The sequence below is a fragment of the Lytechinus variegatus genome, chromosome 15 (assembly GCF_018143015.1).
Source record: "Lytechinus variegatus isolate NC3 chromosome 15, Lvar_3.0, whole genome shotgun sequence".
NCBI lineage: Eukaryota > Metazoa > Echinodermata > Echinoidea > Temnopleuroida > Toxopneustidae > Lytechinus > Lytechinus variegatus.
In genome coordinates, this window is record NC_054754.1 from 31,603,484 (window position 1) to 31,620,173 (window position 16,690).

At 36.0% G+C, this 16,690-nt stretch overlaps 1 protein-coding gene across 2 annotated transcripts in view; it reads left to right on the forward strand.

Moving 5' to 3' along the window:
• The window catches only part of LOC121428467 (procollagen galactosyltransferase 2-like), a 34,436-nt gene that overhangs the window by 7,913 nt on the left and 9,833 nt on the right, over positions 1-16,690 (forward strand). The window contains exons 4-5 of one of the 2 annotated variants that reach the window (XM_041625095.1): positions 2,376-2,520; positions 2,663-2,719. In XM_041625095.1, the coding sequence (XP_041481029.1) occupies positions 2,376-2,520; positions 2,663-2,719 (202 nt within the window). Of the gene's footprint in view, positions 1-2,375; positions 2,578-2,662; positions 2,720-16,690 lie in introns of both variants that reach the window. The other variant, XM_041625094.1, reaches the window with a different exon arrangement.

The window sequence follows — 16,690 nt, forward strand, 5'->3', positions numbered from 1 at the left end:
AAAAAAAATATCAAAAGTATACCAATCCAATAGTAATGTATAGAAAATATATTTATAGGAAGGATATTCAGGGCAATATTTCAACAACAAAAAATATTCTGATTGATCCCAGCTGAGGCAGGTCTAGTCGTTTGAACTTTGTGTGCCTTTGTTAACGATTTCTCATCAGGAGTTCGGAAATTGGAAGTAATCATCAGTCTTCTTTTCTACTGCTAAAAAAAGTGTACATGTAGGCTGTAGCTGAAAAAAGATAAAGCTTACACTAGGAAAAATTGAACATTAGTCTTCAGTTTTGTGGTTTTTATTTGGTTTCATAGTCACAATTCATAGTCTGTAGCTTACACAATGAAATTAATTCAAACCAGTTTCGTTTTAATTTTTGAAGCATAATTTGCATGTTACTTTGTTATTTATAAATTTTCTTTATTGTGGTACATACTGTACATGCACAAGTTTGCATGTAGCTTGATAGTGTATTGTAAAAGGCCTTTCATGTTGGCGTAGAGAATCAGTATACTCTTTGTACCATGTTTTTTCTTCCCTATGTACATGTAAACAAGCATTTAGAATGATCCTTTCTTTTAAATAAAAATCAAAAGAAGGAAAAAAGGCAATGTTCAGATTGTGAGTAAGAACACGTCTGATTGATATTAACGTGCCATGAAATATAAATCAAAGCTAAAGATACTTTCACATTCTCCCTGTAGACATATATGCACCTGTTGTCTCAGATATAATGTCATTATTAACAATCTACTTGTATGATCAAGTGTATTGATCTGAAACTGAAAATGTTTGTCAAATATCTTGAGCACTTGAATGCAATTTATTCATTACAAAGACATACATGTAAGGCCTATGTTTCACAAACTGGCAAAAAATTTAGTAATATATATTTTTTTCAATTTACTTTCTTTTCTTCATATTCTAACATTTTAGACTAATGTGTTTAACCTCACAGAGTTTTAGAACATTTAGAAGCATTAATCTTATAACTTTATCAAGCAGTATGTTTATTAATTGTAATGATGCCTGTACACATAGGTTCACTATGATAGTTTTCACTCTGTTTTTGTTGTTCTTTCTCATTCCACCTTTTTAGAGTGCTAAGAGACTTATTATAATATTATTATTTTAATATGATTGTTAGTATCATTATATGCCACTTGTGAAGCAAAGGAGGATATGACGATCAAGAAATTTGTGCATTGGCTGATACTGGAGTCACACTGCAAAAACTCCGGTGTTGATTTAACACCAGCCCGGAATCTATATCTATCCAGTACACCAGAGAAGTGTTAAACAACATCAGTTCGGTTTTCGTCTAGCATATGTGTTATACAACACCAATTAGTATTAAACCAGCATAGGTTTTATTCCAAACTGGTGTTATTTCAATACTTCTCTGGTGTGGACAGATATAGATTCCGGGCTGGTGTTAATCAACACTGGAGTTTTTGCAGTGCAGTAGTTAGCATGACAGGTTGAAATAGGCCCTACATGTATGGTAGCAATGGAAGTTATTGCCATCTGTTGGATGAAAACTGATCTTAGTACAGGTTTCTCCATTAGGACTGGGTGATTGAGTGATTGCCTTGCAAGATATAGATTGATGAATATCAATTTCAGTCCAGTCTGACTTCTATCTCATGACCTTTGACCCGTTCAGATGCTCTTAATGCCCTGTTCAGACCAGCTTTAATGTATTTCTGTTAATCAATTTCTTTCCAACCTATCTGAAATTACTTTTTAAAAATCTACCCTACTTGTAGGTACGTGTGTTTTTTTTTCAGTTTTAAAATCAGATAGCCTACAATGGGATGTTTTAAGCTTCCCGTTATTCATTCATTCTCTCTTATTCTGGGGTTTTAACTTTACCATGGAAAATGAGAAGATGGCCAGGCGTAACATGTTGGAATGTTATTATACAAGTAATGCATGCAGCTGAGTGCGTTAGTGGAAATGCAGAGCAAGAGAGGTTTCTTTAGATAGGTGCCGCACTGCACGAGGCGCTGGGGGCGAGTACCCAGTGTGCACCATCTGAAGAAACCAAGCTTTCTCTTCATTTACTCTCACACACGACAGAGCAAGTGCATTATTTGTTTAATAAAATAGCAACACAGAAACAAATTCTTAAAAGTTACAGTACTCTTTTGTTGGACTTCTTCCGGGACTTGTACCGCACTGTTCTGTTTGAGCGTGCAATGTCAATTTTCGTTGCACACCTTTTTGCACTGCCGTGCAATGCACTAAAAAAGTTTTATGTCATGTGACGCATATTGGCCAATTGCGATGCTTTAAATAATACACCTATTTTGTCAAAGGTGCTCATAGTTCTTTTTTCTTATGACATTATTCTCTCATTTTTATTACAGGGATATTACAAGCGTACCAAGGAGTATGTGAAGATTGTCAAGCGTAACGTGACAGGATGTTTTAAGGTTCCAATGGTTCATTCTACCTACCTGATCAATCTCAATCATGATGCTACGGACCAACTTACCTATAGACCCCTCAGAGATTTCCTTCAAGATCTTGATGACATGCTTACATTCGCTCATTCAGCAAGGAAAGCAGGTAAGATACCAATCATGTTATATGGACCATCATGTATTTCTCTGTGAATTGGCCAATCAGATTCCTTGTTACAGACCCCTCAGAGATTTCCTTCAAGATCTTGATGACATGCTTACATTCGCTCATTCAGCAAGGAAAGCAGGTAAGAAACTAATCAGGTTAAATATTACAGAGGACCACAGATTAATTTCTTGAGTATTAGCCAATCAAATTCCTTGTTAAGATTATGAGACCTGTGATTTGCTCATTTTACACAAAATCAAGAAGCGTAATGGTTTAAACCAATCAGATTACATGGTATTTAGAATCATGTTTCTTATAGTCCCATCCAATCAGATTCTATTTTACTGGTGTACAAGTACATGTATCTCTCATTGCCCATTTGACAGACAAAGCAGGTAAGATCAGTTGATATGTAGCGGCACAGCTTTGCAAGACGGCCGGTGGCCGCCCACCGTCTTGCGCTGCCCACATACAAAAAAAGGACGGGAGTCAAAGAATGACAAGTTCGATGAAGTTGAGTTGTGTATCAGGTTTTATTCTAAATCAAAGTCAAATTACATGCTTGATAATAATAAATGTCGCATCTCTGGGCTGGACGACCGACGACAGACAAAAATTAAACCGACATGGCCTACGGCGGCAAAACAAATCGGGAACGAAAAAACTGCCCCTTGGCAACTAATCACTCCCTTTTTATCCCTTTCTGGGTCAAACACCGCGTGGCGAGAAAAACCTTTCCCCAAATCGACCCTATCACTTTTGGTGTAATGCGCGAAATTAATCCGCCTATAATGTAAGTATATAAAACGGAACTTAATTATTGTGTACCCCGATTCCAAATTCAAGTTCTTCGGCTTTCCATTATTCTTCCAACTTACGTAACTCTCTTAACCACTCCCCCAACTGCTCTCTCAGTCAATTAATCCTCTTTTGCGACTCTTGTCACTTCAGCCACTCCTACTCACAGCTCACTTCCACCAAGGAATTCACCCGTTGCTTCCACACCTGTTCACACTCTCGCTCTCTCTCTCTCTTTAATCACTGAAGAATGCAAGCGAGCCGAAGAACATGAATAAGAAGCAAAGTAGTAAATAACTGAAGTTCCAATGGACTTCTATTAGTCCTGAACGCCTAGCAACCCAGTCAGTTTGCCCTCTTTCACTTCCACATTCCAATCGATCGCTAGCCTGGCCCAGAAAAACTAGCAAACGAAATCAACACCTTTAAGGAATGTAAACAATGGAAGAAGGCGAACGAACTTCTTTACCCAAACAAACAAATCTGTATTTTCCATCCCGCTATAACTCTCCCCTACTGAATCGATCTGTTCCATAAGATCGCAAAAAATAAGGAAAAAAAGATTTGTTGATACTGACGGTCGTCCATCCATGACACTTACAATTTGTCATAAACAATATAAACATTTCAACATCGTTCTATATTTATGCCAAATATTGTTCTTTCAAAATCTTCCCTTTTTGGCAAATAAATTGCATGTATATACATTGTACCTGTACCTTCTTCAATTAAAAATAGGATTTGGAGAGCTATCAGGGGAATGTCAACGTATAGGCATTGGGAAGTGGATGACCCAAGCTTCCTGCTGCTTCATCGATGACATCACCCCTTCAAAGATAAACACTCCAGACCCCTGAAAAAATGGATTAAAAGGTTAAGTTACAAATTCAACCTCTAAACATCTATTAAACCTTCATTATACCTCTTATGCACAACTAGTTACGTCAAAATACTACAGGTACATAAACATACATGTACAGTAGTAATAATAGCAATGATACATGTGAAAAGTAAAATTATCCATATCCGTATCTGTATCCACCTTACAAAATGAAAAACCAACAGCAGTAAATCTGGTCATCTTATATAAAAAACTATAAATAACCCGAGTTAACAAGTGCATGTTTTATGTCCAAAATGATACTAAAAAAATATTTTGCATCAGCATACTTGTATAATGCCCTAGTAAAAGTGTTTATTAATCAATCGAACATTAATCAATGGATGGGTTGTAATTGTAAACCATGAACAATCAACTTCAGGCATTATATATCAACCATGAACATGCATCATAAACAGTAAACAATAAATATTTTGATATTGGACAGCATGCATGCACATGTTAGACCTCGCTCTGCTATGCTTACAAATAATGACGCTTATTCTGAAAGTTACAATTATTTTATGTGTTATACTTTCAGAATCATTACTTTAGTGTTTTTTTTTTATGTACAATTCATCCTTTGCTTCCAAACAGATGACATAGTGCACCTCTAGGGTAAACCTCCACATTAAAAAGATAACAATTGTTTAAAAAAAATCCCTTTTTTCATTTGTTCAAATTTTACAAGTCCTTTTACATGGACAAAAAAATAACCCAAACATTACTTGTTTTCTACCATTTACCAAGACTTTGGGATGATATCAAAACTACCATCAGAGGTGGATATCCCATGCCTCCTCCAGTTCCGTTTGACACATCCTGCCGTCTGATATGTAGTTTTCCTGTAAGGACAAATATAATTACATATTTACAGATTAATTAATATCACAAAATATATTAAATGATCCATGTCGGCAAACCAAACTGGGCCAGTCAATCAATAGAACCAAGCAATCATACATATAACCCATAATCACTAATGTACATCATTTATCCCACAATAATAAAAAACTAATTAAATCCAAAAATGTGTCTGACAAAAACTTACTATTCTACGTAGGTATAGCTCCTTCCCCCTTTCTGTTATGGGGTGCATCCGGCAGGGAAGGGTGCTCCCAAACCCAGAACAGATCCCTATGTATTTGTATTATGTACCATTCTTTCAAAGTTGAGTCCCCTTCTCCAAAACTTCTCAATATTAGTTATTTACCACCTACTTCCAAATTCATGCTCCTTACCCCACTCCCTACTAATCGTTTCACAAATAATAAAACTGTCATCGTCATAAATAATTGAAGGCGGAGTCCAGCCCAGAGACCCAAGGTAAATTTTTTAATTTTTTACTTATTACTTTATTTTTCCAATACAGACTTAGGTAAGTTGTATGGATTAGAATGAATGCCTTTATTTTGTCTTTAAGATCTCATCTGGACGACACTTGTTCCGCCTCTGGTACGCCCACTTGTACGCCCCCATCCGTACTCTGGTTAGACCAGTACTCTCCCCTACTGTTTCTGTAGTTACTCTTTCTGGTACTAAAACATATTCATCCTCAAAATCTTTTCTAGAATCCTTGTAGCTAGCAATGATTTTCCTTCTCTCATAACCCAAAATCTTCCATATTTTGGTCAACCACATCTGATTCAGAAGGTACTTTCCTTATTAGCCTACGATTCACTATCTTTGGATTACCTCCATTAATAGGTCGGATACGATAAATATCCTCAGTAGGATTTATCCAATCAACAACATATAATTCATCAAAATAAACATTCTCCAACTTGTGTCTTTTACTAAAAGCACACTTCTTTAAGTAAACAAGAGATCCTATGCCCAGAGGAGGGGGACTTGCAGAGATATTTGCATCAGCTCGGGCCTTATTCCGGGCTGCTAACTTGTCGGTCCTTTCTCTGACAACCTTTTGAGCCCTCTCAACCAACTCGGCTTGTTCTTTAACAAAGTCTTGTTCCCATTCTACAGACACACCCAACAAATGATCTAAAGGAATACGCTCTTTCCTACCAAACATAAAAGCAAAAGGGCTGACCCTCGTAGTTTCGTGGGGGGTGGTATTATACATGTAGACAAGATGAGGCAATAATTCAGGCCATCTACGTCTATCACGCTGATCCAGCGATTTGATTAGGCCAAATAAAGTCCCATTAAATCTTTCAGCCTGAGCATTACCCTCAGGATGATATGGTGTTGTACGAGTCTTACGTATACCATAAAGCCTACATAATTCTTTTATCACCTGACCCTCAAAATTACGTCCCTGATCACTATGAATTCTTTTTGGAATTCCATACTTTGTGAACCAGTGCTCTTGTAGAGCTTTAGCTACTGTTGAGGCGTGTTGATTTCTACAAGGGATTGCCTGAGCTAAATTCGTATATACATCTGTAATAACAAGTACATCCTCAAATCCTCCCTTACCAGGATCTAACTTAACAAAATCAATAGCAATAATTCCCAATGGACTAAATGCCATTAGATGTCTCATTGGGGTTCCTACCCGAGGCTGCATCTCCTTTGCCTTAGCACATTTAATACATCTTTTAACATAAAATTTTATATCACGAGCCATGCCAGGCCAATAAACTCTTGACCTAGCTAATTGTTGAGTTTTATTTCTACCTTGATGTCCCCATTCATCATGTTCATCATGACATCCAACTAAAATACTCTTACGCAAACACTGTGGGAGTAAAATTTGAAATATATTACCAAATAAAGGATCAAGAACCTTCCTTCCTAATATTCCATCTTTAACAGTAAAATTAGACCATTGATATAACCATTGTTTCAAACTATCCGGTTCTGAAAAACGTGCGGGAAATTCATCCCCCGGTTTCCAGTGCGCACTCCACCGTTCCCACACAAATCTCAGTTCTGGGTCCATTTTCTGCATTTGAATGAATTGTTCAGGTGAAAAGGAAGGAAACAAATTAGAAAAAGTGGGACCTAACAAATTTTCTTGGTCAGAAACACCAGACTTCGATTGGATTTCATAAAAGGCTTGATGCAAAGATTGCAGTTTGTTTCTTTCCAAAATGTTTTTGAAATAGTTCAATACTTTTAGTATCTTATTTCCCCGAAAAACAACTTTTTTACGTGCTGCACCTTCCAAATTTGCTCTGATTATGCCGCACTTTGAGTTTCAGAGATTTGATATTGTTCACAATAAAGATCTATTTCTTCTAACCATTCGGTAAGGGAAATGCCACCTTGTCCAGAAAATCTCTCAAGTTTGGTACTTCTACCACTAGGGGTAAACCTACACCTTTGTAATGCTCCGGTTAAACCGGTTACTGTACTAAATCTTCAACTAACTTTTCAGCCATAATTTTACTATGTATATGTGAATACTACTGAAAGGAGATGCAACCTCAACTACGATAAACCTTCAGTTATAACACACTTATTATATAGTCTACTATCTAACTCTGGGAGAGAAAGGTAACCAATCGAACCAGACGCAGAACCTAGGAAAAAAGGCATTTAGTTAAAATTGTGAAATGTGTAAGTCCAGATCACAAACATTGGGGGTCTGACATAAAGGTAAGCACAAAAGACTGCAAATTCTATATAGATTTTCTGAAGATGTATTTTCATGTGTTGCCAAAGAACACTAACAGAATTTAGATTTTTACTATTATTATTCTATCTAGTGGTGTACTTGCAGAATTTATTTGTGCTATCTCCTTCAGATCCCAATGCACACTAATGCAAAACAGACATAATAACAAACTGCATAGCTACACACATATCTTAACACATCGTCATGTTGAGAAGATAACGAGTTCATAATATCTTTTCAGATACAGATCAAGCATATCTTATAGTTTGTAATATGAGAGTCTACATTAAATGTGAATGACTGTTCTGGAAAAATCTTAACAAGGGCTTCATTACATACCAGCGACTCCTGCTGCTTCACTCGCCAAGGCTATCGGCTTCCAAACGACAGTGCCAGCTTCCACCGTCGAAGATATCGAAGACAGGGTCTACCACACCACGTCGATGACGAAGATGAAGGGCCGTGTCGAAGCGTTGGTTGGAAGAACGATGTCTCGGAGCTCCTCGATAGCGTCCAACTCCCCGAGCCGGACTAGCGCCTGCGGCCTCCAGTACCTAACCTCAATCCATCCTCATGAGACGACCAAAGGAAAAGCAATCGCCCTGCTGAGTTCCTTTACAGCCCCTTCCAAGACGATTCTCGCGCAGTAAAACGACTCCTCTCACCGCAGTGTAATGTGAAATCACCAGACTTCGTCGGTACCAACTAATCCGGAGGGTTTTAGTGGAAACCAGCTATGCTACCCCGTCAGGTCTATTTGCAGTGGTTTTCACAGGTCCCTCGACTCCTCGCTACAATGCAGCCACGCGTGAGTCCCAGGACGAAGGGTTCTTTCTCCTGAGCTCAACGGCACATGTAAGGTCCCAACGTCGAAAACCCGGGCGATGTGGGGGCTCAATCCAACCCCTGCAGCTGAATTTCTCTCTCCAACGTTAAAGTTAAAATAATATCAATTCACATCCTCGAACAAAAAATAAGCCGGAACCGGTGACATGAAGTGAAGCTCTCCTTGTTGAATTTATCTCAATGTCCGATAAACATTGTGTTTATGCGTAAAACCAGACTGAAGGACTAAAACGTTCCCCGAACATGCTGAAGATGACGGTTGACCCCATCCGTACTACCAATTTTGTAGCGGCACAGCTTTGCAAGACGGCCGGTGGCCGCCCACCGTCTTGCGCTGCCCACGTACAAAAAAAGGACGGGAGTCAAAGAATGACAAGTTCGATGAAGTTGAGTTGTGTATCAGGTTTTATTCTAAATCAAAGTCAAATTACATGCTGGATAATAATAAATGTCGCATCTCTGGGCTGGACGACCGACGACAGACAAAAATTAAACCGACATGGCCTACGGCGGCAAAACAAATCGGGAACGAAAAAACTGCCCCTTGGCAACTAATCACTCCCTTTTTATCCCTTTCTGGGTCAAACACCGCGTGGCGAGAAAAGCCTTTCCCCAAATCGACCCTATCACTTTTGGTGTAATGCGCGAAATTAATCCGCCTATAATGTAAGTATATAAAACGGAACTTAATTATTGTGTACCCCGATTCCAAATTCAAGTTCTTCGGCTTTCCATTATTCTTCCAACTTACGTAACTCTCTTAACCACTCCCCCAACTGCTCTCTCAGTCAATTAATCCTCTTTTGCGACTCTTGTCACTTCAGCCACTCCTACTCACAGCTCACTTCCACCAAGGAATTCACCCGTTGCTTCCACACCTGTTCACACTCTCGCTCTCTCTCTCTCTCTTTAATCACTGAAGAATGCAAGCGAGCCGAAGAACATGAATAAGAAGCAAAGTAGTAAATAACTGAAGTTCCAATGGACTTCTATTAGTCCTGAACGCCTAGCAACCCAGTCAGTTTGCCCTCTTTCACTTCCACATTCCAATCGATCGCTAGCCTGGCCCAGAAAAACTAGCAAACGAAATCAACACCTTTAAGGAATGTAAACAATGGAAGAAGGCGAACGAACTTCTTTACCCAAACAAACAAATCTGTATTTTCCATCCCGCTATAGATACATAATAAATTTGATTTTTTGGGGGAAATTTTGCCCATTTTATATCACCAGAACTTCCACTTGGTATACCCCAATTGCTGTAACTTGAACACCAAGATGGTGAATATGCTAGGTTGGTACAAAATAAGATAATTTCTGATTGCTAACATTATTTGGTCTGTGCAGTAGTTCTAGCTTAAAGTATTGCTAAAGACCATACCAGGGGAGTGTTTCATCAACATTTTTGTCCGACAAGTTGTCAGATCTGACATCTTTCTCTGACTCTGATTGGCTGTGAGGCACTGTTACTATGGTAACTGTCGGATAAAATGGGACTTGTCGGATAAAACGTCCGACAAGTCCTTTCATGAAACGCTCCCCAGAAGAAAACCCCTTCTAGGCCATTTACCATATAAATTATCAAGATACCTCTACACCATAATATGAATGTAGATGTAAATCAGTCTGAAAAAGAATAAGACCTACTGATGACTTGAACCGCAATTCCATCGCTTTGAATGTATACCGTATTGGCATTGTTTCAAAGTCACATAATTCAGAAGGTGTGATAGCAAGTTCACTAACCAGTAGATTTGGTCAGTAAATGTTTCCAAATACCCTGGAAATAGTAGGATCCATGCTGGAAATATACCCTGTAGAAGTACACACATAATGTAAAACACTCAGGTTAATAATACATGGACAATTGGACTTGACAGAATCAGGGGATGTTCACATGGCAGTTAATTTAGTTTCATTCAATGCAGGTAAGTTTCAGGTGATAAGGGAAGTCATGTTCACACAAAAATCTGAATTTAACATTTATTGAAATTCACAGGACAGTATGTTATTTTAAAAGTCAAGTCCACCTCAGAAAAATGTTGATTTGAATCAAGAGAAAAAAATCAGAGAAGCACAATGCTGAAAATCTTATCAAAATCGGATGGAAAATAAGAAAGTTATAATATTTCAAAGTTTTGCTTATTTTTAACAAAATAGTTATTTGAACGAGCAAGTTACATCCAAATGAGAGAGTCGATGATGTCACTCACTCACTATTTTCTTTTGTTTTTTGTTGTTTAAATTATACAATATTTCAATTTTTACGAATTTGACAATTAGGACCTCCTTGCCTGAACCACAAAATGTTAAAATAATGGAATTCCACATGTTCAGGGAGGAATGAAACTTAATTTCACATGACAATGATGAGAAAATCAAAATATTTCATACAAAAAATTAAAAAAAATAGTCAGTGAGTGATGTCATCAGATCCCTCATTTGCATACTGACCGAGATGTGCATATAACTGTTTTGTGAAATGAAGCAAAACTTTAAAATGTCATAACTTTCTTATTTTACATCCGATTTAGATAATTTTTTTCAGTGTTATGCTTGTTGAATTTTTCTGTTTTTATTCAAATCAAGTTTTTTTGGCGTGGACTTGTCCTTTAAACTTAATCTCACAGAATTTACAATTTCCATTCCAATAAAATCTAAACTTGAAATTGTGAGTTTTTAACAGTCAGGACTGCCGCTAGTGGCTTGAAACATGCAGATCTGGGCCCTGTTGCATAAAAGTACTATTACGGTAACTTTGCCTTCCAATGGTAACTTGCTTTAAATCCTTGATTTTGATTGGCTGTTGATCAGCATTTCCATCATAGTTACCATTGGATTGCAAAGTTACCATAATAGAAACTTCTATGTAACGTGTCCATGTATTGATATCTCCATGCTTGAAGAAACTTTACCAAACTGCTGTAGTTTTGTGTGAACTACTTTAGTGTTTGTGGATTGACATTTGAGCTTTAAATTACCACATTTTCACGTGAACATAGCCATAGATACATGTAGCTTCTAGCTGCTATCCTGGAGGGCATATGGAAGTTGGCTTTGACCTTTTGTGACCTTGACCGTTCCTGTGGAGTTTAGAAAGTGGTATTTGGAGAAAGCAAAATGGCAGTTTCACTCTTTAGATGTGCTTTCAGACTGACTCGATCACCAAACAACAAGTAAATTAATTTACAAGAAGTTGGTCAGACCGTCAGACCTCCAAATATCTGATAATTAATTTTCACATTCATACCTATCCAAACCAGGCCCTTTTTTACTATTAAAGAGGAAGTTCACCCTGACAAAATGTTTATTGTCATAATAGCAGGAAAAAAAATATTGTTGAAGGTTGAGAAAAAAATCCACCAAGAAATAAAAAAAGTTATCAGAATTTCAATTATTTGAATTGTGACGTCACATGCAAGCAGCTTTCCTACATGTACATATTGTATGGACTAGGGAAAAACAATTATTGAATTGTCATTTTTGTCAGAAATTTGTAAATGGTTTTTATGTACCTTCAATATATCAGTAGGCAAATCATTTCCCACCTGTTCCTATAAAGAAAACAGTAATAGATCATCACAAACCATTAAAAAATGAAATTTATGCATTTTATATATTTGTGGAGCATTGTGGCCCAGGAATTAGTCTCGGGACTTGTCATGGGTTCAAATCCCAGCCATGGCGTTATTTTCTTTGGCGAGAAAAATTTATCCACATTGTGCTTCACTGGACCCAGGTAAGTTGAATGGGTACCCGGTAGGATTTATTCCTTGAATGCTTAATAGCGCCTATTAATATGGCGGCTCAGCTACAGCCGGGATAATAATATGATACCAAGTATCAAACTGCAGTTGAGTATATGCAAATAGTAACTGCGCTATATAAATTCCATAACATATGGGGAGCTGCTCATTCATGACGTCACAAATTAAAACTTTAAAATTTTAGTAACTTCCTTTCGACTTTAATGGATTTCCTCAATCCTACACCAGTATTGTTTATTATTATTTTTTCTGCTACTTACAACAAATTTTCCTTCAGGGTGAACTTCCCCTTTAAGCTCTTATGCCCATAATGGTTAGCATTTGAGGTGTTATGAATGTGTGGATACGTCTCTAGACTATGTACTATGAGGTCCAGGGTTCAAATCCCACTGCAGCACTTGAGTCTTTGGCAAGGTGTTTTTCTACATTTGCCACTCTCCAACCTTGTGAAATAAATGTGTAGGCCTACCAGATAGGGAGAAATTCCTCGAATGGATTGAGCGCCTAGACAGCCCAAAATAAAGCCAGTGTAAATCATGTTTAGCATAGCCCGCTCGAAGAACAGTTTTTGGAATTTAAAATTTGAAGTATCTACCCTTGATACATTCATTAATTTTTAATTATTATTGGATTTTATACCATTTTCCATAATTGCAAAGTAACAATAATTGTAAGTTTTTATGAAATGGGCCCCAGGGATAGATTTCCTGATCAGGGAATACCAGACATTCTCAGTTTTAAGTCGGTCTGAAAGCACCATAGTTGTATTTGTCACCATTCTCTAGAACTTTCTGTGCAGTTGGTTGGCTGGATAATGATTGATGTTTTTCACCAAATAACTGCTACTAATATGCATTTGAGTTCAGAATTGCTCCATAACAGTAAACATTTTCCTGTTGGCCTTGCCTAAAATTTGATAGAAGTTATATTGAAGGGATTTATAGTGTGATATACGATTGATTCTGGGTAATTTGTATTCTGGAAATGCTGTAAACTGCACCATGTAAAATGTCATTCTTATGTTTCGTTTCCCAATTGGTCTAGGCTTTATGTGATCAGCAAATAATTACTGTTGGTGAGAAAACAAAGAAGCAATATTCCTCTTAAAAAGTTATGCATAAATTGACATAATATATTATATGAGCCCTAAATCAAGGCAAATCTTTGTCCTGGGTATACATCCTAATTTGCTTGTACATGTAGGGTGATCTTGTTTTTGCTTTTCTTTGTAATTATGTGTTTTGGTAATGTGCACTTGAAAACAGTGCAACAAGTTTTATCTTGTACCAAAGACAATAATGCCAAGATCATATCATCAAACAGAATCAAACAGAATCAAACAAGTAGGCCTATACTGAAATGAATGATTTATTTAAATCCAATGTAAAAAAAAGTGATTGCAGTATTTAGACAGATCAAATTCTTAGTGTACAGTTTCAGACATTTCTTTTAGCCTATAGGCTTATCTATGTGCAAGTAGGCTACAATTACAAGCTTGACTTTATTTATGGTCATTTAAAATCTGATGGTACTTGGACACTACGGTTTCTACTTTTCAAAGAAATTGATGGTAAATTAAGCTTTATTTTTTGTTTTATTGTGATAGGATTAATTACATTAATTAAATTTGCATTGTAATATGGTTGGAAAAGTGAGACTTATTTATTTATTGTATAGGCATGCATTAGAAAACGATAAGAAATTTTTATGAAGGAGAACAAGTTATTTTTTTACATCAAATTTGACCTGAGCATAGCTGGCTTGACCTTTGAGAGAATCTTCCCAGCTGATTTGAGGTGGTTTTTTTTTACCTTGCCAAATACACTTTATCTCCAATTGATCTCACATATTTCCTGGCAACTATTACTAAAATCAACATCCTATGTTTTTACATACACATGTACATGTAATGTTGGCCTGGGGGTCATTTCTAACTAGAAAAATTCCTGTCCTTTTTTTGTGCTTAAGAAAGCTACTGCATTTATATTTTACTAAGCAACCTCCTCTGAAGAATATTTTTATTTATTAAAAAATGCCAATCTAGAAGTCAACCTTAGTCTAATAAAAAGTACATTTCAATATCAAACTTTACAATGTTATCCCCATTGTGCATTCTCTTCAAATTATTTGTGGACTTTGCAAACTTACATTGAGGCTCCATGTAGCAAACATGTAGGCTATATGAATGATCCAAGGCTTGCAAGTATTCATAAAATTATTTGTTTATTTATTTGTTTCTGCATGTCATGATAATTTACATAGTGTAACCATCACAAAATTGATTACATTGAATTTTACATAATAATAATGTATAATTATGATGATTAACATAACATTAACATAACTGATTATAACAAGGTTAATTTTTGCAGACATGCAGTGGTATGACAAAATAAGCAGATGCTTGAGCTGTTGTCAGACCTTTGAATATATGAAATGCATACATAAATATAAAAACAATACTGAAAAGTCAAAACTAATGATTACTCAAAGAAGGGAAAGAATAAAAAAAAAAACTAAGAACTTATGAAATACAGGTGTGGGTTTATGTGTTCCAATCTGCGCTTGTTTTTCATGCAAACGTTGCATATTTTAGCAGAGATTTACTTTGTCTGGGACAAGTTTGTTCTGCCTTTTCTGGAACATTTGCAGTGTCTGACCTTTATTATTTGACCTGGAACATGCCTTGACCTCTTGTGTAACTATGGTAACTAGTTGATTTTAATTGTGAACAGGAAACCGTTTTGTTGCTGCTAAAAGTTATGAAAACTCCATTCTCAACTTAGCAAGAGTCATTGTCTTGTATTGATAAAGAATAAAAAAAATTATTCTTTTTTTATATACAACAAACTTTTCATTGAACATTTGGGAATTACTTGAGTGATATTAAGTTGCATGATCTAGTTGCCTTGATTTTTCTTAATGAAAAATTGCAGGTTTGATGATTTGAATAATTGTCTTGTATTGGTAAAGAATACAAAATTTGATTCTTTTTTATATACAACAAACTTTTCATTGAACATTTGGGAATTACTTTAATGATATTAAGTTGCATGATCTAGTTGCCTTAATAAATACTGAAACATTACAGGTTTGATAATGATTTGAATAATTGGGCCATATTTTCTGATTTCAACATTAAAAACTTTTTTTAAGTTTCCAGGGTAATAAAAGACTAGTATAAACTATTTTTATTTTTTTATTTCAAACAGATGCCCTCTGAATAACATCCAATCCAATATGACAATATAGTTTGTAATAGGCAAAGTACATGATCATTCTCAAGAAAAATTCAGATTTTGAATATTTCATCCACATGATGGCATTAAAAAAACAGAAAAAACAATATTTTGAGTTGTTGAGATTTTGACTGACTGGCATAAAACAAAGTAGATGTGTTTTCTTTTTACCACCCTTTTCAGCATCTATTATAAAAGTTTTATTTTCTCATATTTAGAGGTTGGTAGAGTTCAAAACGATACCCCTGGTATTGTCATCAATTTGTTTTCATGTGAACCTAGTGCTAATTGATGAGTTTTAACTCAGTATAAAAATAAATCCAATGATGTGGGTTTAGTATTGTCACTTACTGTTGTTTTTAAGAATAACAGATATTGTCTGAGTCAGCATTACTGGTACTGGTAAAAAATAAAACCAACAGACATTTTGTTGACACCCAGTTTTCAGACCCTAACACAATTTTGTGATCAAGTCAACCAGGGCCCCGTATCTCAGAACTTAGCATTGATCGTAGAACATTTTTCTATGTTTGATTGCATTAACTACAAAGTACAATCAGTTGTAAAAATCAAGCATACGATCAATTGCTAACCTTTGTGTTACAGGACCCAGGTCAGTAAATGAAATTTGTTGAGATTTTTTTTATGAATAATCTGTTTTTTTATTCTAAATTTGGAAATGATATCATATTTGGCCCTTACATACATGTATAGATGGTTTACAAGTACAGGTCTATCTCTAAGTCTCATATTTACTATCAATTAGAAGCCAGTATTATAGTTTGTAAAAGTTTTATATTTGAAATCAATATTTGAAACATTATCAATCTTTTTAAAAAAAAACTTTTTTTTCAATATGTGAGGGGCTACAAGAGTTGAAATTGGATGGAGTCAAGTTGTGAAATTAGGACTATTTAAAAGCAGAATAGAAAAAAATCAATTTGATGTACCAATCTTAAAATCATTTTAGAAGTACAGTGTACATGTAGTCATGTAT